At 39.9% G+C, this 25,573-nt stretch overlaps 1 protein-coding gene across 1 annotated transcript in view; it reads right to left on the bottom strand.

Moving 5' to 3' along the window:
• exoc4 (exocyst complex component 4) overlaps positions 1–25,573 on the bottom strand; it is a 93,960-nt gene that overhangs the window by 52,111 nt on the left and 16,276 nt on the right. Inside the window, exons 9-11 of the mRNA XM_026326708.1 lie at positions 19,719–19,864; positions 19,316–19,404; positions 7,956–8,052 (exon numbers count right to left, since the gene is read on the bottom strand). Coding sequence (XP_026182493.1) covers positions 7,956–8,052; positions 19,316–19,404; positions 19,719–19,864 — 332 coding nt within the window. The remainder of the gene's footprint in view (positions 1–7,955; positions 8,053–19,315; positions 19,405–19,718; positions 19,865–25,573) is intronic.

Below are 25,573 nucleotides of genomic sequence, written 5' to 3'. Positions count from 1 at the left end.
TAAAGCTCCCCTCGACAATCAAGCAACCCCCGCACCTCAATATACACTCCCACGCACACACATCTGTGAGGCTACTTCAGAAGCCTGGCCCCAGACAGGGTGAGCAGATCAATCAATTACATCTCTGCTCCAGCAATCAAACAAGGTTATTATCAGGCAGCAGCTCACCGACCTGGAAAGGCCTGGCCAATCAAAGGCTGCTGCGATGTGGAGGCCAGTGCTCACTCATGTGACAGTAACACAGAGTGGCAGCTCATGTTGTCAAGGGATAGAAGATGGAAAGAGGAAAGACAGACGACTGAGGCTGAATTTAAAAGAGAAAACAGAAGGAAATGTGTGGAACAAGAACAAGAGAATTTCTGTAAATCACCTATCTCCGGCACTCTGTCTTCACCCTGGCATTACTCTCCTAAGAACAGGAGAAGCTAAGAAACAAATTTCTTTATAAGTGCAGAATATATATGTTTTTTTGAATGACATTTTCGCTTTTAGAGGGTAGCAAAACTCTGCCCTGTTTGTCCATCTTTGTCTGATTACATCTAAAAATGCAGGAAATGAACAGAGAACAGAGACAAATTGAAGGGTGAGGGACGTGGCAGAAAGCACCACATGGTGAAACCGTCTCTTCATTGTGGTTCAGTAATTCTCTTCTTGGCAGTGGTTCCCTCTGGCATTCATTCGATGAGCATTAAGGGCATTCTGTCCTCCCACTTCTGTCCTTTCGTACAGCAGCAACAGGTTTGAAAAATGCTTAATTAAATTATCATACACTCAGGAAAATGGAGATTTTTTTTTTTTTATTTCATTAAATTATTGTTGCTAACACAATGCGTCAAAAAAGACACACAAACCTACAAATCTCCTGAGAATACAATCTAATCTCTTTCAAAAGCAGCCAATCAGAGGCAATCAGGCACTGTGGGGGACAACATGACTGTGTGAACATCTGTGTGATAATGACCTGGTCATCTGGACAGGTTTCAAACAATGTGTGTGTGTGTGTGTGTGTGTATAGATATATAAAGATTTGTCTTTGTGTCCCCACACAATTTATGCTTTTAATCTGACCAGGCATCAAGTCTTAGGATCCACTATAGACCTAAAACCTCAGGGGCCTTAAAAGCCGACTTCATAAGAGGTCTACTGCTGAGCGTTCAGACAAACCAGACCCCCTTAAGCTCTGACTGACGACTGCCTGCTTCACAGGAGTCTGTTGGACAGGTTGCCTGGGAACTGAGTCTCATTCCATTATGGGATGGATAAACACAATCAAAGAGTTTATCCACTTTCTATTGCCAGAGAAAAGACCCCCACAATGGCGAATATAATCTCCCACACAATATCTGGTGCATGTGTGTGCATGTGTGTGTGCGTGTGTGTGGATGCAGTGTTCATACCCACAGTGCGTATGTCTGCCTCTGTGCATGTGTGTGCTTGTAAGACATGAGGAGATTGAAAACTCTGCACCTCACTCGAAAGTGGCTGAAGTTGCACTTTTTGGAGGCGATAAAACTCGCAGTATTATTTACAACGCGGTGTGAATGGTGTGTGCGCGCAGGTGTGTGTGTGTTGTCCTGTGGGGAGGGCATCAGACAGATAAAAGAATAAAGATATGGCGGCTCTACAGCTAGTGACAGGTGAGAGCACCTGACAGATTCATAGGTAACTGGTACTGGGCTCTGCAGTCATCCAGCCGCTAATGTTTTACTTCTGCTGCTGTCCCTCCATGAACATTGTTTCTGTTTATTTGGTTAGTTGAGATATTTAGTATTTAGTAAGAATGGATATCTTTACACTTCAGACAATTAAATACTTATACGCAGACATACTTGGTCAGATATCCTTGGTGCTAGGATCAGTACCATCTTTCTGATTTGGTCATTTAAATACACTATATGAGCACATTTCCTTGAAGGTGTTGGCATCATTAGATGCTAACACTAACCTTATTGTTGGCTTACCCCAGGTCAGCTCATCATTGTTACAGCAAAACTGCAGTTTTTGAGAAATTTCACGAGTAGCCAAATCTCTTTCTTAGATTCTGACATCAATTATCCAAATTGCATGTAGTACTATTTACGCCCCACTGTTAAATGGTCTTGTTCGTCTCCTTCCTCACTATTCATTTTCTCATCATGTACATGTACACTACAAATGCGGGCATGTGCATATAAATATACTCTATTCAAACCAAGCCACCCAAGACATATGCATTTCCTTTCTTCCTTTTCAGTCCTATCTCAGTTTTTTCTCATCCCACCTGTCTGTTTGTTGTCTTTTTGTGTCATCTTTTCCTTTGTGTTTTTTCTTTCATCGCCTCCCATCTGCTCTCTTCTCCCTGTTGTTGGCTTCTTTCTTCAACATTCTTTATCTCAGTCTCTCTGACCTTTCCAGTGTAAAATCCTCTCTCCCCCTGATTCCCAACTAGGCTCCCAGTTTTTAATGGGTGTGGGTTAGAAACAGAGAGAGAGAGGGTGGGTGCTGTTTACTGAGGAAAATCCTCTTGAACGAGTGAGAAAAGATTAGAAAAGAGAGCAAAGGCTGACAGAGAAAAGCAGTATGTGCATGTATGTGTGAGTAACACTTAAGCAAGGCATCCACGCTGCATTTTAATAGGCTATGTGCAGACACCTCTGACGTTGACTACAGATGTTATTGTTGAGGGAAAACTGTATTTTTCACCAGTAATTCTGAAGCCACTGCCTAACTAAGTGAAGGTTATGGTTCAACCACAAATTATTTTTGCCATTTACAGTTTTGCTGCAGTGGGAATTTGCATGTTTGAAACAGGTCACACACAGGGCAACTCAACAATTTAGCGGACGGCTACAAAAACCAGCCTCGTCACAGACTGATTTTAACAATGGCTTTTTGATCCAACAAAAGTCTTGTTGCTGGGATGTATTTGAAATGATTGTGATCTGTGATCCTTTACTGTGTTGTGTCTTACTGGGACTGCGCTGGTCCATGCAACCCTGCAAATTGCCTCCTGCGTCAACATCATAAAAGACTGTGTAATTGCAGGACTTATGGATCATAAACACCTGAGTAATGGCTGCCATTTTCCAGTGGACAGCGACTACTGCAGCACAACTATGACAGAGAAAGCAATTATCAAACTTGTTTTTCTGTTTGCTGTTATCTTTAGTAAACAGTAAAATGTGAAAATACATGCAGATGACTAGGCTGTCATAATACATGGCTCCTTACACGGCTTGTCAAATCATATCAACTTCTAGCCTTTGCCATTCATTTGGTTTATGACCCTTTGGTTTAAGACCCTTTGGTTTAAGACCCTAAGGTGTCACACTGTGCACTGGAGATTATTTATCCCATCATATGAAAGTTTTGCAGCTAAAAACACCACGTTTCTAAAACGGAAAAACAGGTAATAATTATAATTCTCAATAGGCTCATAAACATCTAAAGTTGGCACAGCAAAGTTTTGTTCTTCAAAAGTGGACATATGAAAAATTCAAAACTTAAAGAAAGGCCTTCTCATTGGACACAATGCTTGAGAATTCAACAGTGTAAAATTATTTGGCAAAGCTTAAACCGACTTTTAAAGGTACTCCATTTCACCTCTAACTCTTGCTGTCTTGGCCTGTGTGCTTCTCAGGAGGGGAGTTAATGAGAGTGTGAAATTAGTGCAGAGTCATAGTGTGTGTCGTTTTCACCCCATGCCACAGCAGTGGGAGGCAGAGACCTGTCTTTTTCCTGCCATTTAGCTCTCTATCTGCTCTTTATTCCTTTCATCACTTATTCCATTGTCCTTCCCTCTGTGCTGTCCCCGAGCACTGTGTCATTCTCCAACCTTCTGACTCTTTTCTCTCCCTTGCACTTTTTCACTCAACCATGGACACTTGCAGTAGAACTAACTTTAAGTGACCTCACATGCACTCAAGTATCTGCACATCAACATGAGTACTTTTAATAAGCTAATGCCATGTGTGCCCCTGGAGAGCTCTGTACTCAGGAAGCTGTTCAACAGTTCAACCGCTCTGACATTACATACCACCAGGATGATTCTAAGCTTTGTTAATGCTCTGGTACACAAATGCACAGATAAATAATAATATGCACTCACATACATATACAAAGGGTCTTTGACTTAAGTTCTGAATTTGACACAGTTAATAGTTTTGGAAGATGATTGAATTTTTCAAATGGCTAAAAATCTCTTTGGAGTCAGAACTAGTGAAGCAGCTAAAGCAAAAGCAATGGAAATTAGTATAATTATGTTTGGTACTATTACATTAGGTCCTTTAGCAAGCAAGTTAACAACATTTATTTATTAAAAGGGTTTCTCATGTTATTTTCCTAGATTTGTCCATCCTTTGGTCACAATAACATTTTACTCCTCTAATCTTTACTCTTTCTTACACAGATAAGGGAGGACAGCAACTCTGCTGAACTCCAATTTGGCCATTCTATCTAAACCACCAGCTCTTTGGAAGTCAAATAAAACGCTAAAGTCTAGAGGATCTTGTGGAAATATTTTGACCAATTAGTTCATGCCAAACAAGCAAAATCTCTGCCTCAGTAAGATTTTACAAACCACAAGTGCGGCAAAAAAAAAAAAAAAAAAAAAAAAATTAGATGAGGCTTGGAAGCAGAAAAACTGGTGGGCATTTCAATAAGAGTAAAAATGGACAAAATGATAATTTCAAGTAACACATTTCTGAGGACAAACTCTAAATGTGTGAAATACCAACACCGTAAAAAATACTATTATGTCTAGTGAAGAGAGGGATATTGCATGTGTGTGTGTGAGTGATTGTTTTTGCACTAATTAAACAATGATCATATGGTGTACATGAATGTGTTAATGTATCTGTACACACAAAGACATACTGGCAGCCACAGAGAAATCAGACATTTAAAGGCACGGCCATGCCTGGCCATCCTGTGGATGGTGAGTCGGGAGAGATTAGGGGCCTGCAGAAGCTTTTCAAAATACCAACCTCGTCCAGAGCAATGGGTGTAAATGCCACCCAAATGTCAACAGGAGACCCCACAAGTCAAACTAAATTGGCTGCTACATGCACAAACACTTGAATATGTCTGGCCTATATTTGTAGCATCTTCATAGAAATACAGTCTACACTCTGACACATCTCGCTGCTGTTCTTTACTTGTGAGAGCAAAACCAATGTTATTCATTCACTTATTTCAAGCCCTAACACTACTGAGCCTCAAACAGACATAAAGGATGTTCCTATGGGATAATGTCTTATCAGTCCTAAGGTCAAACAGGCCTCTCTCAGAGATGCAACCCAACACACAAAACTCTCACAGTCCATGCAATGTTTCTGCTATTTTTACCTTTGTCAAATTAAAATTCATATATGTTTGCTGGCAGTGACGAACTGAATATGACAAGTACACATCAACTCAACCATCATATTTGCACATGCACTACTGATGCTCAGCTACTGGGATTCATGTTCACCTCACAGTATAAAGCATACACAGTCCAGACTGCAGGTCTGGATTGTAGAAAAGAAACCTATATACATACTGTATGCAACTGCTTTAGAAAGGGATATGCATTGGGAGAATATAAATGTAGACAGCAAGACAAACATTAGCAGTTCCCTCCACACTAGTGCCCTTCTCATTATGATGCATACATTTTCTGGGATTTAGCCAAGTCTATGTTGTTGTAGCAGCAGGCTAACCAAGGTAACCCAGATGTCCTCCTCCCCAGTCACCTCCTCCAGTTCTACCTCAGGGAGCCAGAGGCCATCCAAAACCAGGTGGGATACATAGTCCTTCCAGCAAATTCTGGATCAGATATGCAGATATGCAATTCTATTTAATCTTTGGCTGCTTCTGTCCAAAACAGAGCAGACAACAGTGAACAGTGTCCAAATGCTTAAGTTGAGAGCACAGTCACAACTCTCATGTGAATTGTGTAAGTGTTGGATACTACACTGTAGTATCCAAGTATTGCCACAGTTTGCTTTTGGGAAGACTGGGCCTTTCCTACGGTAAATAAAGCACATAAATCTGGATGGGACTTCCAAAGTCTAAAGTACCTTTGCATGCACAGAGAAGTGAACCCTTCTTTCCTTCCTGTTTCACAAAACAGGTTGAATTTAGTCTGTCTCCTGTATAATAAGTGTCAGGGTTAGACAACCATATAGCATAGGTTACCACAGTGTTCAATCCCAATTAAAAGTGACCCAGCTTCAGAAAAAAAGAAACATACCACAACACGTAAAAACCATTTGCAATTAAACAGATCCTGTTGTCTCATACGCCCACACATTGTCACACACACCACTGATTTCCTGTGCTGCAACCCCCCAACTGCTACTGTCATTACTGTTGCCATGAGTTGCATGGCTGGCTGCAGGAGGTTTCGTGATCCATCAGCAAAGTGCCAGAGCTTTGCCATTAGAAAACCATCTGCAAGCAACAGTGCTCCATTGGCACTAGGAGACTAGAGAGGGCAGGTCGGAGGGAGGGAGAGAGAGAAGAGAGAGCCCTATGTGCAAGGCAGTTTGGTGTGATTGATATGAACCATTACGGACAACACGGGAGAGGCAAGCGGAGAGCTAGTCACCGTTTTATTTTTGGTCATTTGTTCAGACAAAAGCTTGGCCCCATCCACGGTGAACAGGGGTTGAACGTCAGCATGTGAGTGTTTGTGTATGTCTCAGACAAAAAGAAACTGTGTTAGAGAGGGAGAGAGAGATTGAAAGAAAGAGTAAAGTAAAGCATATTTAAAATATATGCATTCTGACTTTGTAATATAATTAATATCCAGATGACCTTTATTTATTTAAGTATTTAAGATACTTTACAGTCAAAGCAAATGTTAACCTGCCAACATTATATACATTTATGGAATATACTAAGTATTCGCCAAAAAGAAATTCTTTTCCTCCTTCTATCCATTAAAATGCACACTATCATGTTAAAACTGTAGAAAAGCACGCCAAGCACCATAGTGTTGAAGTAGGAAACTACTGTTTAATGGATCCTAGAAGGTAATGTATCACTGCACAGAGGCCAATTCAATTAAACTGTTTCACTATTAGATTTACACTACTCTACTGGGAACACAGTGCTGTATAGAAAACTATCAGACATATAGAACATTACCACAAAGACAATCCTTCAAAATATCCAAATTTACTGGGAAATGAAAGTGGTCGATCCCAATTCCTGGAGGGCATCAACAAAATATTTAGAACCAAAGGTACCGTATATTACATCACATTTGATTTACAACCTCCCACTGCACATTAGAGAGGTTGAAATTGACAGTCACTAAAAGGCTGTGTAATATAATTAGTTTACATTTTGCTAAGATTGAGTCATGTCTTCATATGTCTTGTGGCCTGGCCATCACTGTCTGCCAGAACAACACGACACCAGAGACCCTTTAACACATACATCTTGTAAGGTTAATGAAATCCTGCCCAAACTATTCCATTAAAGTTTTGCTGTTTGTTCATTCTGATGTCATTAAGTACTCTATTGCCAGACTTTAAGGGTGTCATGCATCAGAACATCCTGGTGTATTCTGGCTGAAAGCCGCACTGCGATGCTTCTGTTCACACACCATGGTGGGACTTCAATATTAATATTACAACATCTTTGGCAGCCAGAGTGCCATGACTGATTTACTTTCATTGCAGCACTGGCACCCAATTCAATCCTCTACTGCAAAATGCTGTCAAATTAAAAGTAAAGACTGTGTGAAATTATGACTGGCTAACACTTAAAGAATGGTGACTCTATCTGTTCCTGTCAGTCCACAGTTATTAAAGTACTTCAGCTGTTGCTCTAAGAACCGTACCAACAACAGAGAACATTGGAAAATCTCTGTGCAAATGACAGACTATATACCTAATGCTGTTTTATGATGCTAATCATATCCTAGACTAAAACATATTTTGAGCCCACATTCAATTCTAATTTAGGCTGGATGTTAAGTGTACCTGAGAAGAGGCTGGAAGATCACAGTGATGTTCCTCGCTCCCGGTTTACACACAAACTTCATTTCTCCCCCTTCAATCAGGTTGTCATCAGCACCACCTGGAAAACACGAGATAGGACATGTCTCAGTAAAAATCTAAACACGGAGGTGCTTAAGGTGGTTGAGATGGTTCAGGTGGTGAAATTCTGCTTTCCACTAGCCCACGCACCCTCAAACCTCAGCAATCATCACAATGCTGTGTGCTTTAACAAGACACCAAATCTGTACCAGCCTCAAAGGTGCTGCTCAGTAGGTGACCCTGAACAATAATCTGCCAAGAATGGGAATGTAACATTGCTGTTCATTAAACAATAGTTTTTTAAGTCTTAAATTATTCGGAACCATCTTTAAATATTAATTCTATGTAGCAGTACAGGCTCAGCGATAATAAACACATCACTCAATTACTGTGGCTCTCCATCACAATCCCACAGGCTCATCCCACGATGCCCCTGCATCACTGTGTGGGTGAGCCCTACAGGTAATGGGGTTAATCAGAAAATCATTGCCATGTAACATGGCCATAGGAAGGAGCGGGAGAGTAAGACACTGCGGTGGTGGGTGGGCTGCAGACAGGGAAAGTGGGGAGATCATAGGGGAGAGAAAGAAGCTCATTACCTTCACTCATCCTGAAATAATCAATATAATTGATGGAGAATAAATTGTGGCTCATTGTCAATACAGCAACCTGCAGAGCAAAAGGATTGTCTGTCTGTGTATGTGTGTGCATGAATGCGTAAAAGTTTTGAAAGCATTCTATGCATGAATGCATAGACACACGTTAATATCAAGGTTGATAAAGTGTTTAGAAGCAAGCTGTGACAATGAATGGATACGAATAGAAGGAGAACAGTGGGGTGGTGGCATTCCAGTCTTTATGCAGCCAAAACTGTTATTCCTAAGAATTTCATCATTAAGTTTATGGTTAACTTATAAATACATGTTGCACGGAGTAGCAAAACAAAAACAGGAGACTGGAAAAAAAACAACACAATAAATAAGTTTCTAGACACAAAAGCCAGAGAACTTGACACATGAAGGCTTCAACTGTAAGTGTGGAAAACTCCCTTAACTTTCTTAAGTTTCTGATAATGAGGTGTGATGTTATGTGATGTGGTGTCGGGTGTACTGAATAAAAAAAGTGGACACTCAAGGACAGAAATCAAACAGAATGGTGATCCACGCTACTTTGATAGGATATCGGAATTGGTAAGGGAGTGTGTGCATGTGTGTGTTTTGAAACAGTGCGATTTCAGTTCAGCACATAGCCTTGCTCTGCTGTTTGCCTCAGTTTCATTTCCATGTCCAATTCGGCCTTGCAAAGCTTGTGTGATATAACACAAAAAGTCCTCGCCATAGTGCGAAAACCTGTTCCACATTACCTGCGCACCCTGCCTACTCTTCCATTCAAATGCATATCAACCCATTGTTCGCTGTGCCAGGCTCCATAATACATTTCTAATGGAACAAGTTTCATTTGAAAAGTAGGGGAGACCACACTCCTCGTATTTTCATTAAAATGACAAGGGAATCTTTCATTCCATCCAAAACTTTTAAATCAAGGGTTTCTGATTCTGATCTGTTGCCGTGAAATCCGCCTGCATGGTAAAGCCTGCATTCGTGTTGCTAAGTGGAGACAGAGATGAGGTCCAATTCACCCAAACCCTCTTTCTTCATCTCTTCTTCCATTCATCCTTCCTTTGGTGCCAATTTAATTAAGACTCAATTACAGGCGCCTAAACAAAGCTGCCGCCAACATATTTTCTTGCTCATCCTCACTCTGCCTTCTCTATCTCTCTCTCTCTTTCTCACTCTCACTGATCATCAACGTGGAAAGAACTGGCTAAACTCTTGTTTGCTTGTTATCAACCTGCAAAAACACTCAAGCTCCCATGAATAACATCAACATGTCACTGACTCTGACGAAGTTAGCTTCTCTTGCTTACTCCAAGAGCTACGGTTAACCCACAACTACACACAAATACGCACACACACCAGACTGATTGGCATGTATGTATGTATTCCCAATGACAGTGACCAATTTAATTTCATGCTCTAAACATCTGCATCCATGTCAGACAAAGGAGTGAGGAAAAGACCTCATTGATCCATGGGGTCTGGGACCAGCTGCCAACAGGGCATAGCACTGATGAATATTAAATAGGTCTGCATTAATATGCATGTGATTCTTCAGAGTTCACTCTGCGAGACAGGGTGGCTCCGGTTTCAGGTCAGGATGCCACCAAACTGCTTCCAGGCATCTCTCAACACAATGTGTAACTCCTTTTCTATATATATAAAAAAAACGCATAAAAGTGCAAGTTTGTTTGTGAGAGGGTGTGTGTGGGTTTGCATGTGTGTACTTTAGGATTTGTTAGTGTTGTTTGGGTAAGTGTCTATATGCATTTATGTCCTTGGTGTGTGGTTTGATCCAGGATTAGTGGGAGGGGTGTGTGGAGGTGTGGTGCTCAGTGGGACGGCAACTGCAAGCTGGAAAGGAAGAAGTGACACATTCTAATGGAGCCAAATCTGCTTGAAATCCCCCTCGAGGACCACTGCTCCATCTGCAACACACACACACACACACACACGCACATGCACACATACACACACACACACACACACACACACACACACACACACACACACACACACAGACCTAAGCAGACAAGAAACACAACTTCTATCCACAAAGGCATCCGTGGATTAAAGGGGTACAAAGAGGCGTGAAGACATATGCATAGACATACGGTACAATGCCTTAAAACACACAACATCCACAAACACATTTATGACTGTGACTGCTCACACACTCACACAGTGACACCCATCCCGCCCCCTGAGGTGTCTTAGCGTGTGCTCCCTAGCCAACATGTAATCAAGTCAGGCAGTGACTTAGTGAAATTGCATTAGCTACACTTTCTTGGGTTTGATGAGAAACGGGTTTGATCCTGTGATGAATTCCGGCCCTGCCCAGATTTAGGCAGGGAGAGAATGAACGTGTGATGCCTTCTTTAACACACTCCCGTATCCCTTGGGAACGGTGTGCTTCTGTACGCATCTGCGATTGTGGGCGAGAGAGTGAGATCAGAAAATCCAGACAGATGAGCAAAGAATCAGACTTAAAACATAATCTACCTGTGGTTTGGATCAGTGTCCACAAGTTTAAATGTGTGTGCCTGTTTGGAAAAGAGACAGGTGTCCACATACTCACATACAATTTGCTATTTAATAGTGTATGTGTGTTTATACATATTAAAAAATAAATTAAGATTCTTACATTTGCTTCCTTGCTATTATTGATCCATAAACCTGTACATGACAAAATTCTTATATTAAGATACTTATATTTAACAATTCATGTTCATGTGAAATTAAAAATGGATGAACAGCTTCTACCATGTTGATTTCAATATCATTACAATATTACTAGATATAGATAATTTTCTGGCCTTTAAAATATTCAGTCCTGCAAACAATACAAATTCTAGATTTGTGTATGCTGTTTGTTCTAATGTCTGTTTGTTCGGCCATACACACACCTTGTGATCAGTTGTAATCTCTTATTTATGGCCAGTGTTCCAAGCTGGGTTTGTGTCCACGTGTTATCAAAAAGGTCAACTCAAGAGGATCAAAGACACCTGTGATCGCTCTGGTTAGATTTTGATTGGGACTGGCAGGAGGGCAACTGGGTGATTGGTGTAATTGACTCACAATCATGTCCCTCACAGAGAAGCACACAAAGTAGGTTGAAAAAAAAAAGCAGAGAACAATTGGCTGTGCTGGTCAAGACAGCACGAGCAGAATTTAACATCAAAATAGATACACGCTCAACCAAACACGTTTGGACATAATCGTTCCAATGCACCTGGAAATATCCAGGTTGAATTTTGATAGGTAGGATTCTGTAATATGTGCTCACCTCCACAGTATGTACAGTAATTGTTTGTGTAAAAACAATAAGAGTGACACAGTGCTTCAAGCCTGCATGTCAGGCTAAATTGTGCAAACCAAAACATTGAATTAATCCAATTTTATCCCCTATAGCCCTATTTGTCTGTAGGAAATTAGTTTGGGATGGATCAATTCATATAAGATTCTCCACGTACAAATCACATGTATTTATAAGTGTGTTTGTGTATGTGTGTGTGTGTGTGTAATCTTTGTGAAGAAATCATCCTGGCTCTTGCCTGCATATTCACAGCGTTGAAACCTGCTGATCTAATAAGATTGGTCTCTGTGTCAATAATGAATGAATCTCTGGTCAATTCTGGGCATCCCATTCCACTCAGACTGTCTTCATGTCTGAATGGATTTTAATGAGACCCTTCTATTATTAAAATTAATTTGATGGGATGCTATCTGCTACTCCCTCAACCAGGAGACCAAATCCACCCCTCAGCTGAGAATAAATGGCATTAATAAATGACAGTATAAATGAATTCAGGTGTAAATTGAGTTGAATTAATTATTAAAAGTGTCACTGTGGCATACAGTGTGTCTCCGTGGTCTTGAATTTAATGAATGCACATCTGTTAGTGGTAGTTTGACAACAATGCACTCCAGTAGCAGGATGAATATTCATTGTGCAAAATGTGTCTTTTGAGACATGAGACTGTGTCATCCTAAACATGGAATATTTTTTTGGGGGGGAGCTTTGAACAGCTGGAAATTTATATTGCTTTGTCTTTCAAACTTTAGCAATGTCATCGTAGATTAAATATGGCAACTGGTGGTGTCAGTGTTGAAAAGGTGGAATTGGATTATGTAAAAAAAAAAAAACTGGTTACATATTTGGGGTTTTCATTTTTGTTCACAAAAATGATTCCAAGTAACTTTCTTTGTACAATATAGTGAAAACAGCAAAGCCTTTTAGTTTTGATGCTGAAATTACTTGCTGCTTTTGCATTCTTCACTTTTAAGACACAAATTTCTTAAGTTGAACAACCAGGAATGAGACTAACCACAGCTTCAAGTTGTCACTATCATCAAGATGTGAAAAGGTGAAGCCTGGTATCAAACTACAACCATGGGATCAGACCACATCATGCACAACCATTTCTTTACTGGAAGAACCTGTTGCATGCTGGGAAAGAAGGGTATCTTGCTAACAGTGAAGCTGCTATAGTGCAAGTGCCAAGGACAATACAGCCTCAAAGTCCCAGATGCCCTTCTTGCACCCCTTTCTTCCCTCCCTCCCTTTTTTTTATCTGTTCATCCCTCCATCTTCTCCAATCAGCAGGACCGAGATTAAAAGTAAACACAGAGGTGGCAGCGAAAGCCGCCAATAATGACAAGCCCAATGCTGATTAAAATTAACCTCAGCTTATAAAAATACACAAAGCCCTTTCTCGTGATTGAATGTCTGTGCTGTGCATAAACTCTTACAAGCTTGTTCTATTCTCCTTCTGTTGTCCTCTGCATCGGCCTGTCATTTGTATTTGCTGCATTTTAAGTCTGACTTACGTGTGCTACCTCGTCAGGATGTGTCTGAATCTTGATGTTATGAAAATCTCATAGTTCTAAGTCACTCACCAATGGCTGATGCATCGCAAAGACAAACCCCTTTCTCTTTTCACAACTATTTTAATTTCAAGGCCATTATTGCAGGCATGGAGTAACTGAATGAGACGTACAGGCACTGTTTAATATGGAAGTGCTTTGGTTATTGCAGGAGTAATTGCGGTTTACATCCAGTTTTACTCCTGAGCTCATACAAAGCTATTCAAGTAGATTTGGATAATCCTCTGTGAGTCGTGGGTTGAAGTAGAGGGGTCATAACAACTAAACAAGGTGAAATTTGCTTCGTAGTAAAATCAGTTCTGTAAAAATTCTATAAAGTGCTTCATTATAGTTCATCTAAACATGTACAACATAAACACAGGGAACTAAATGCTGGCAGCCTTCTTAAATAAATCCTTGTAATGTCTTTTCCACTGTAACACACTATCAATCAGTTACCTAACCACGAGCATGGTGAGGTAGAATACAATAAAAACATGATATTAGGTGGACAAGCCACAGTGCACACTGTCTCCATGCTCCACTCCACTAATTTCAGCACTACTTCAATTCAATCACTGGTCCCACAGCAGATGAAAATCTAACACTGTGCATTTCCATTTGCATTTTGGAGTGCACCAGCAAAAGGTGTGAATATTGTCAACTATTTTGTCATTGAGAACTACTGAGAGTAGATTAATGGGCAAAAATGGCAATTAAGAGTTCTTAAAAAATATGTATACCTATGCCTGTACATCATCATCAACCTACAAAATAACTACTGAGAGCAACAACATATGCAGCAGTGTGTGTTTGCCTGTTTTACACAAAATGCAGAGCCATTGCACATTTGCTTTCACGCTGAACACAAATAAAGGCTTTTCACAGTAACAGCCTGTCAGGTAATAGAGGCAGCTTGCATTTCATCTACAAACCCAGTTATGCTGCTGCTGGAACACAGCAATTCATAAAGGTCTGGCACTGGAGAAAGAGGGGAAATGTCATTTTCTAGTGACATTTCATGTGTTGTACAGAAGCACAGACTCAGTTTAATATGGAGTACAATATGGAGAATATTGAGTACAACATGTCACTCGATTACAGCATGATGTACATGTCATATATGACATGACTGTGCATGCGTACTTTACGCAATGTGTAGACACAGCAACTTTCATCACATTGAAGTGATGTGCCTTTCTGTGTCATTCAATTTCATGTGTAATGTTCTACAAGGAGTAATGGCCATTTAAAGGACACTTTTATAAACACAAATAGTTAACATGATAATGATAAGTAAAAGCTACAAAAACTATCATCTTTTTAGTGCTCCCTTTGCAGTAGAAAACAACATTGTCTTAAGTGTTGAGAAAAATTAACAACAGTGACTATATAAAATTACCTCCTTTATATGACTTATGGCTATTAAATTTAATCCCTTGAACAATTAAGGGAATTAAGACTTTAGGTTTATTAAAAATGACACTGTTTTTATTTAACAGTACACAATACCTTATTTCAAGTTTAGAATGAATTACTTAAATATGTTAAAAAAAAAAAAAAATTAACTCTATGGTCAGGTTCAATTAACTTTGCTCGAGCACAACAGCTAAGCACCATGTAAAAAGTGGAATCAGTACAGATACTTTGTCATGACTTGATTTAAATTGAGTGACTTTCACCTATGGTGGGCTCATATGAACATATTGCAAACATTAACAGGATATTAATTAGCTCACGATTTGCTGACTGAGTCATACATGCTGAGACACCTACACATCCATGCACAAATCCATTAAAGGGTCATGTTTCAAGTGGAAAAGAGCTAGAGAAATTCAACAACACTAAAATAAACTTGAGCATGAAACATCAATTCAGACCATGAATGTACAAGAAAAGCAACTGGAGGAAAAAAAAATAGAAATGAGACACAGGGGCATCAATCACAGCTAAGCATGTGTCTTCGACATTCCAGCAACGTAATCCTATAATAATTATTGACGTTTTACCGACAAAGTTCAATTCCATCCAAGGTTCCGTTTATGAATATGATAAATCATAATTGCAAAGTCAGCGGAAGTCAAATATTGATCACTCCACAAGGGAGAACAACCATTATCTTTGTATTCTGACACCAAATGAGTAGATGCTTGAAAAAAGAATAATTGGAATAGAAAGTAAGTGATTTTACAATACAAATAGATTTACAGGGCGTCTATAATGTGACATGAACCTGAGGAACTGCAGTGAAAGTGGTGGTTTACCTGAAAATAAAATAACCTGAAAAAGATTTGTTCTCCTGAGGATCTATCTAAGTGAAAAAGGTGTTTCAGTGAAGTCTGCTGTTTGAGGGGATCAGTCAATGAGGGTGATGTGTTCTTCAAAAGGCTCCCTTCTGAAAGATACACGCGTTTCTGAGAACTGACCATCCCCTGATCATATACCATTCTGTCCCCAACAATCACAGTCCTGGTTTGGCCAAGGTGTGCAAAACACATCACTTGGCTGTAACATGCTGTTTCTGCTGCTTCTCCTCACAAAAAACACACCCTGTTCTGAGAACACGTGGCTCTCAACATCTGCCAGCCCCACCCGATATCCTCCTCACTAGCACCTCCACCGACATGTCTCCCCGTAGACGTTTTTCCATTTGCACCTCTTCTCCCTTGCCTCCCCATGGGGGTGGACAAATCAGCTTGACAAGGAACACCACTTCTAGTCGCTCCCAGCAGTCGCTCTAAGGTTACCCCCCACCCCCAGCCAGACTGTTGTCTGCCGGACACAGTGTGAACAAGTCTATTTGAATATCTAAAGGGAAATAGTTGATTATGACAACACCTTAGGAGCCAGGGAAATACAGTGGGTGTGGGGGATCGAGGTGGGAAAGACTCTGCAATGGGACTATAGGTGTGTTCCTGCAGTGGAAATAGGGCAGTGTGTAGTTTTGTTTATCTGGGCAAGTGTTTGGAGGTAGGAAGGTTCTGTGTTTTCCCTGTCACACTGACACTTCAAACATGCCCTGGGGCAAGGCAATATTGCAACAAACACAATGAACAGCCACGACACAAAAAGAAATAAAATCAAAAAAATGCTGTAAATGAATTACTGGCTCAGCATGGTTCAACACTGTAGCGGTTATTGAGATATATTCACACTTCGCCTCCCAGATGACCATGGGGGACTCCAAGTCATCCGCTGCCTACACACAGCAGACAGGCAATAAAAAAAGCAGAAGGCAAGGGCATAAAATCTAGTGATAGGGAGATATGCAGAGGAGCATTGGGGCATGGATAAGCTATATATAGCTTTTATTGCTTAAAAAGTTATTTTCATCATTTATTCATAGGGAATGCGATTGAATCTGGTTCTGTGATTCTAAAGTAGTGGTTAGCTGAGGATGCATTCACACCCACACACAGTGTACACAAACATTTAGACAGACATCTCAAGTGCTTTATATATGAGCAGCACATAGCCCACACTCCTGCCGGCAGGCTCACTACATGCGTCCAGGACACACATTGCAAATGTTGCTACATATGGAGCAGTAATAAAGTCTTTTGATGAAGCATTGGATTAATTGAAGTGTACGAGATGTGCTTCAGTGGAGAAGGCAAGCAATTAAGTCCCCCTGTGTGTTTGCATATGCATGTGAAAAAGTGCCTGTGTATCTGTGTGTGTAATGATATATAGTGGGTCCTTACAACACTCGAGAGACATAAATTACAGATATTACAGATTAATTTCAAACCCATTAGAGATATGTGAGTGCGGCTAGATTACAAAATCATTACAAATGCTTTCTGAAACGGCTGGTCTGATCTTTACTTAGAGAAGATCTGGTACCAGGATGTGTAAATTACTATAGAGCATAAAAACTATTTTACATTGTTATGATCACAAAGTCAAAGTTTTGCCTAAAAAAGTACAAAGTGCACTAAATAAAGAAGGAGCTTCTACAGAAACATCTGCAGTTAAGACTTTGTATTCTATTTAGTGAGGATGACCATATTTACATATTTGTTAACTGTGCATAGCTGGATTTAAAATGAACAATCTAACTCTTATTTCCGAGGCTGTGTTGGTGAGCGTTTGAGTTATTAACTATATAGACTTGAAGCACACTGCTGAGGAAAAAGGCGTTTAGGAAACTCCAAGTAGAGAGAGACAGTGATACACATGACTAAGTTTTAAGTGTTGAGTAATCCCAAAGCCAGAAGAACTCATCAACTCAATCTCTCATTTCTAACACTTTTACTCTCCCTCTGTCCCTACAGTAAGTTTAATTTGAAGAGAGAGAAAAGGTCCCTTTCCTCGCCATCTCAATACATATTTTTTTCTAATTTCTTCCTTCAGAAATCTCTTAATGGCTTCTTTGCTGGACCCTGATGAAAACAATGACTTTTAACCTTCCTCTCCCTCCCTCCTTCCCTTCATCCGTCTTCTCCTCGCTCCATCACAGTCGACTTATTTCACTTTCTAAATGATTCCTTACTCCTTCAATCTCTCTGCAACCATTCAGGCCCTGGCCTGGGCTTGTGGCTGGTGCTACACATTGTGACAGGTGAAATGAAAGCCGAGAGAAATCTCATCTTCTTATAAACGCTCCGAGGCATTCAGCCGGTCAAAAAAAATATTTTTCCTCCTTCTTTCTGAGGTGCTGACAGATGGAAGGAGAAAAAAAGAGAGCTGTTATTTGAAGACCATTTGGGCTTTTCCTTTATCTACAGTTAATCAGTGCTGTTCTTTTTGTGGTGGAGGGCAGGGGAAGCAGCACATTTTGCATACATTTACAGACTACCTTTTGTAGAACTGGCATTTCTTGTCAAATAAAAGAACTACAACCTAAATTGAAATATTTTATAGAGATGTTAATCAAATCAGACATCAATACTGCAGTATTTACACTGTTTACCCACTGTAGACATAATTAGTTACACATTCTCAAAGGATTATTTGAGTATGTGTTATGAATCAGTCTCTACGGATTAAAAGAAAATCAGTGTTGTTGTCTTGCTTTATCTCTTATCCTTTCTATTTGTCCAAACAATGTGAATGAAGAGCTTGGCTTGGAAAAGGGAAAGGCAGCTGACTGACTGAAAACTCAAGGTCACAGGCAGAAAAACAGACGGCCAGAAAGTGAGAGAAGAAGTGGGAGCGGTACAACAACCTAGACTCTCAAGGGTCTGGCTGTGTAGCTCACTGTGTGCTCTTTAGCGAGTGTGTGAATGTGTGACTGAGAGGTTTTCAAGGCCTCTCCATGTAGGCGGATTCTGCAAAGTCACCCTGGTCTCTGTCTCTTGTTGCCTGCCATTCTTTTCTTAAGTGTAACTTCTTGACCTGCAGCATGCCCCCTTCTGTCAGCACTGCACCTTTTGTTCTCTCTCATCATGCTCTCCATTCCACCTCTTAATCTCCCAAAATCTCTCCATCACTGGATGGCTGGCTCCTTCCACACCACTGCCTCCATCTTAGCCAGACAAGACAGAGTCACAGCCACCTCCTTCCACCTTGTCTGCATCCTGTTCACATTTAAGGAAATACACAAACCTGTTTGCCAACTCTTCATAATGCTTCTGTATCTAGCTTGAATGGCTAGATACAGCATGGTATGGTCATTTGTGTCATTTGTGTTTGCTCAGTAGATCTTCTTTCTTCTTAGTCCCCCCATTTTAGTTTTCTCAGTTATATTTCACCTCCAATACCTCCTGCCCAATAATCTCTCTTTCCTGCCTTTCATCTTGCTATCTAGCCACCATTTGAGTCTTCTACTGTTTCTATTCTCCAGTCTTCAGTTCATCTCACCATCCCCATTCTCACCTTGTAATTCTCCACTCTTGCTGTAGAGTTCTCGCCTCTGCTCTCTCAGGTAGGCACTCATACTAATGGCATGGGAAGATGACTCAAACCTAAAAAAAAAAAATACACAAAAGCTTCAACAGGTGGGAGCACAGAACGAGAGTAGAATACTCAATACCACAAAGCTACAGGAAAACACTCCAAAGAGCAATGGCCTTTACTCTAACATGTTAAACAGAATAATGGAAGCTTATATATATATTTCTGGTACTGTGACATAATTAAAATTAAGACACTTTAAAATACTGTCATGGTAACACTGCCCAAATACATCTCCTATATACAAGAGTATTTATTTTCCATCTTCAGAGAAACCTCTTCAGAACTGGTCAAGCAATGCAAAAAAGTAGTGTGTGATCCTTACTTGAAGAGAGACTGCTTGGCACGCTGTGGCTTCTTCTTCGCAAAAAAGGCAGCAAACTCACTGCCAGTGCTGGCATAGGAGTGTTGAGCTGAGGGCTCTGTGGTGCTGCGGCTGTTCTTCACATCAAGATACTCCATAAGCAGAACCTACAGATCAGTCAGTCAGAAGCAGAAGAATTAAGTTGTAAGAAGTATCTCAGTATTGTTTGAACCACGTGACATGGGATCATTTATCTTTCCAAGCACATGCTAAGTGCAGTGTAAGTGCCTAGAGTGAGACACTGATTTTCAAGGGTTGATGTTTTCTGGCAACAATTTTAAGGGAAAAAAAAATCTGAAATTTGTTTTTCTTTGCAAAGTATATAAAATTACAATCATTTTATTACGATTATTATTTTAAAATTTTACTGACGCTACTTTATTGTTATTACAATGTGTATCACATTTATATGCTTCCTCCCAGTATTATGACACCACAGACAGCCTAACACAGAGCACTCAGGCTTATTAATGATTTTAAAACTTCCACTCAGAATAATGTCCTGTAGAATCTGATTGCCTGCTCTGTTTACTTATGAGTACTTTTTTCCAATAAGGTCTTTGCACAGCAGGTCTACTTCTAGACATGGGTAAAAAGTAAAAATACATCTACCATCACACACAGCTCTATCTGTGTGGAAATCATTCTAGTATGAAGCTGAAACCAGAAGATACTGTACTGCAAGAAGCAACAAAAAGAGGCTTTCATTGCAGTGGTTGATTTGAATGTTTGGATCATTACTCTGCTGGTTTGACTCAGTTGAAGTGCTTATAAAAAATTACTAGAATAACTTGATGAATTATACTTTTATTTTTGTAACACATTGCATGTAAACTTTCAGCTAAAGATAGTTTGTCCATCACAGATATAATCAGGTGACTGACAAGACTGGATACCTCTGATGACCACTGTTAAAATCCTTGTCCTCCATTTCCCTGATCTGTCTGCATGATCCATGGTGAAATCCATCAATGCCTTATCATGCTTCATGAAAATCTTATCAATTTCTAACAATAGCTGGGGACAAGCACATTGAAACTCTGGCCAGACAGAAAAAGTTAACTTCCTCTATTCTGTCATTATATCTGTACATTCCCTCTGTTGCTGGATCTCATTTATCAAAATCTCTTACTGGTTCGTCTCTCATTTCTCACATTTCTATTTTTTCTCTTGCACTGTCTACCTCAGGTCATCAGTCCCGTTCTCTCTCACCCTTCTTCATTCCTCTCTGTGTGAATACATATGTTCTAAAATAGCCTCCCATATCTAATAGCTTCATAATTTAGCAGGACCATTTAGCTTGTGTGTGTCTAATTCTGAAGCGCAGTGTGGGTCAGCCCAGAATGGGACAGGAGTAATGACAGAGCAGATGGAGATCCATCCCAACCATAATGATGTAATTAACACTGTGGCGAACACCCCCCGTCATGCAAGGGAAAGCCTTCACAGAATAGTATTTACATTAATTCAAGTGCACACACATGCACACATCTGCAAGTGTGCACCCAAGAAATATAATTAAAAGCAGGCATCTTGTGGAAAATCTGCATTTCAAAAAGCCTAGTGATAAGTGTATTCACAGGTTTTAGGGGAATACAACAAAAAAAAAAAAAGGCAAACTTTTTGTTGTTGAACATAAGTATAAAACTGCAATTTGTGACGTAAAATGGTTCCCATGTTAAACTAAACAAGTCTGAGGTCACAGCACTGGGTCACAAATGTTCAAGTAAATATGCAAGTTAAACACACACTCAACCTGCACCACATGCATAATTACTCTCTAATACACTTCCCCTCATCACAGGCAGAGCTGGAGGCCATATCACACATGCCCTCTCAAACTGGCAACACCAGGGTCTCCATTGCCACTAGCCTCACACTGCAGCTAATCCTATCAGTGTATTAATAACTAATGATGAGCTGATGGAGCGAAACCTCCACTTGCTTGCAAGCTAACGCCCAAGTAGACTTAATGAAATGCCAGCGCTGGGCTGATGAAGGGGCTCCGACCCTACTTAAATTGCATTAGCCCAGAGACAGAATGAACTTTGGAGGCAATTAACTGGACTGCTAGGACAGAGACAAAGATAGAGGGATGGAAGGCAGAATGCAACACAGAAGGAGAGAATGAAAGGAGAGATAAAGGAGGGAAAGAGCTGTGGAGAATACAAAGAGCGGAGGATTATAGGTTGAGAATGGACACTGAAATGAATATTACAGAGAAAATGGGAATGGAAAGAGAGAAGGGAGAAAAAAGCAAAGAAGAAAAACAGAAAACACAAGAGCCTAAGTTAAATAACCAGTTGCTGCTGATTTAACACCCTTAAGTTAAAAAATAGTCTTGGCTTTCTCATGTCTACTTCAGGGTACAAACCTTAAAGAGATACGCTCACCAATCTATTTCCAAACAGCAGCAACCCATGCTACAGAGCTAATAACTCGCAAAATTGATGTTTTTAACAGCACCTAACATTTTCTCAATTATGTCTTTATCCATAACAAAGCTGCCGTGAAAAACACTAAATTGGCTAAAATGAAGTTACTTTGTCAAACTACTGCAAGTAAGTTTTCAATATACCTCAATTTCATTGTGCAATCTGCAAACCAACTATCACAAATCACAAACAGAATCATTTCAAAAGCTGAAGACTTGTTCAATGTTTGTCAAGAAAGTGTCTTAGTTTCTTTTGTCAAGGAGAAAGTATCATACATGCGTCATGTTAGCGACATATTTAGAGCAACTTTATTGTCTTTAAATTTTATAATGAGCACTGTTTTGATACAACATCATCTGTCAACTAATCTATTCAGGTACTACCAAGATACTTAATATTAGCAAGTTCAAATCTAAGTGAACAACAACCACCTACACTACAGTCTCTGGCATCTGTTGCAAAAAAACAAGGCACAACCTAGTTGCTTAGCATTGAATGTTCCAAATATAGCAGGAAGTTTTGACTTCTAACTCTTTTCCCACCAATAAAAGTGCAATAACATGTGCAATAACTGTATCATTTCTATATAATATAATTATAACACAGGCAAAAGGCAAATAAAAGTACAGATACAGAAAATAATGCTGAGCTGAAGTGAACCACAACATCATTGCAGTTGCAAAGAGCTGCCTCAGTGATTGCACCCAGTGCACTGCAACCATGCAAAACTGATGCACAAGTAACAAAAATAAACAAACTAAGTGGTCTACAATATTAATTAGCCATGGCTCCCCTGGAGCTCAGGTCTAAATGGGAGCCAGTTCTAATTTAAAAACCTGAAGCACTGATATCGTCTGATGCAACTCTGCTGTAGCTCTGCTACCACAGGAGCAGAAATGGGAGTCCATGGAAATGATGCAAATATAATGTTAACACACTCTCTTCTACTATCAGAGCCTAAAGCAGTTGCGACAGCAGACACCAGACAGAAACAAATTTCTGCTTCCACCTATGCTTCTCAGTTCAGGTTGAAATCTGGCACAAGTCTCATCTGATAGGAACTCCTTTAGTGTAGCTGGATCTTGATAAGTTAGCCAAAATAGTATCTCTTTGCCACATTAATTTAAGGCATTTCCACTGGGACTTCCACTCAAAGGCTGCACAGAGTTGGGGGGGGGGGGACTGCCTGAACGCACTAAAATCAAAATTAATGGGTGAAAATGTGAAACCACAGGGATGGCATGTAAAAATGTGAGACACAGCAAATGTCTCTTCACACCAGAAGACTAAGACTGAGCTTAGAGCGCGTATCGTTTTTTTGAGTGTATGTGTGCATTTGTGTCTTTTTGTGTGACTGGGGGCACATGCAAAACACATCTCTCTCAAGCACTCCCCTGACAAAGACAATCATTTCCACCGCAACTATTGAATGTAATTCTATCAACCAACCAACCAACCTCATTCTGCACTTGAGTGGCTTGGGCCTGGTCCCAAACTTACATCAGTCCACTAGGCTGAGTGCTAAGTTCTATTAAAAAAAAAAGAAGAAAAGCTTCATGGAAGTCTGCCTTTGTAATTCATTACCAGCACTCCCATTAATTTCTTCCTTTCCAAATGTTCTGATGTCACCCTTTGTGTTCGGAGAAAGCGTATACTCATCTTCTATTCTGTCCATTAAGGCCCTTACACCCAACAAATCAGTGCAATTAAGAGAGCATCACTCAATGCTATGCAGGTGAACACTTGTCAAGAGGTAAACTCAGCAGTCGATTGGCTAAAATTAAAGAAATAAATGCCAGTTAATTTTCACTTCCCTTCTTTCCATCCTCTCTTTCATTCAAAAGCAGCAGAGAGAACAATCTCAACACTTTTGTTCTGTTCTCAAGGCTTTATTGAAATCGGCTGTTTTCCCACTAAATCCCCTGGCTGGTGTCTTGTCACAAAACATATTGACTGATATCCCTTGCTGCTAGCTTTAAGTTACAGTCCAAAGTGTCCTTGGCCATCAAAGAAAGGGTTCTGTGTAAACCCTGTGTATTGATTGTGCTCCAGAAACTTCAATAACCTTCACAAGTTCTGACAGAGCTTCAGCCACAACTACTCCTGTAGTACTGAGCTACCGTTAACCAGTGGGGGTTCCCACCTGGAGCGGGCTGCATCTAGTCAATCTTTTGAAGGTTGACGAAGGTAAGGAAGATGTGCCTGCATGTTCACTGAAACCCATCTTATCTGTGTCCTTCCTGTGTCCCCAATATGCTTTGTGAAAATATTTATATGTTCACTTACTGTTTAAAATAAAAAAGAAAGAGGAATAACAGAACAGTGCTAGGAGATTTTCTTGGAATCTTAAGCTTCCCATCACAGCCTCACAATCCTTTCTCACACACCTTCTTATGTACTACATTTTATAAATAATAAATGAATTTATTTCATTGTCAATTAAAATTCCAACATTTATGAGACAGATTTTTGTAAGACTGATCTGAATTCCATAATTGCATCCACCCACACTAAGGTTTGTGTACCCTTTCGCAACACATGGTCATAGAAGATAGCCTAAAATAAAAAAAATAAAAAAATACAGCAAAAACAGCATTTGACTAGGTTTCTGATGATTGTAGTCGATATAAGAGGGGTGGAGCTGATAGACAGAAGACTTTGCAACACCATGGAGATGGTAGACTTCGCTGCACTCCAGTGATAAGTAAATGTGACAGCACTTTGGAGGGGAGAATAAATGTGACACATTGATTAAAATATTGGGCGAGTACAACGTAGCGTTGTCTGTGCTTCATATCTAATTAAAAGAAACCATTGTCTTCTGGCTGCTCTCTGGCAGTTCAATTCGCCTCGTTTTCACTCTGCTGATGAGCTGAGAGAAGGGAGAGCGTATTTAAGCCACTTGTATATTTAAATATATTTGTACAAACATTAGCACCCGACTTTGTCTTGGTTCATTTTTGGCAAGAAAATAATGTACTTATCAAGACAATTTCAATTAAGATGGAGGCTCTCTTTTGATGCAGAAAAGAAGAACGTGATCAGGAATACATAAAAACAGAATATTAAAAGAGAATATTACTGCACAAGATTGTGTTAGAATTGGCTGGAAGCAATTTGTTACACGATATTCAAAAAAAAAAAGCCAAGAAAATAGAGAAATGACTTATAGCCTCAAATAATAATCTTAAACTGGGATAAACGTCTAAATATCAATCTTATCAAAGCATCTTTTTTAAAATTTTACTGTTTTTTGGAACTTTCCTCAAAAAAGCTCAGCGCCTGCTGCTCACAAGCTCTAACTTCAGTAAAAATGTTAAAATGCACATTTTTGAGTTCTTCAATCAACTACGATCTAGAAATCAGTTGTTTCAGAACGTA

Source organism: Mastacembelus armatus, chromosome 23 (genome assembly GCF_900324485.2).
Source record: "Mastacembelus armatus chromosome 23, fMasArm1.2, whole genome shotgun sequence".
In the NCBI taxonomy this organism is placed as follows: Eukaryota; Metazoa; Chordata; class Actinopteri; order Synbranchiformes; family Mastacembelidae; genus Mastacembelus; species Mastacembelus armatus.
This window is presented reverse-complemented; position numbering and strand designations above follow the sequence as displayed.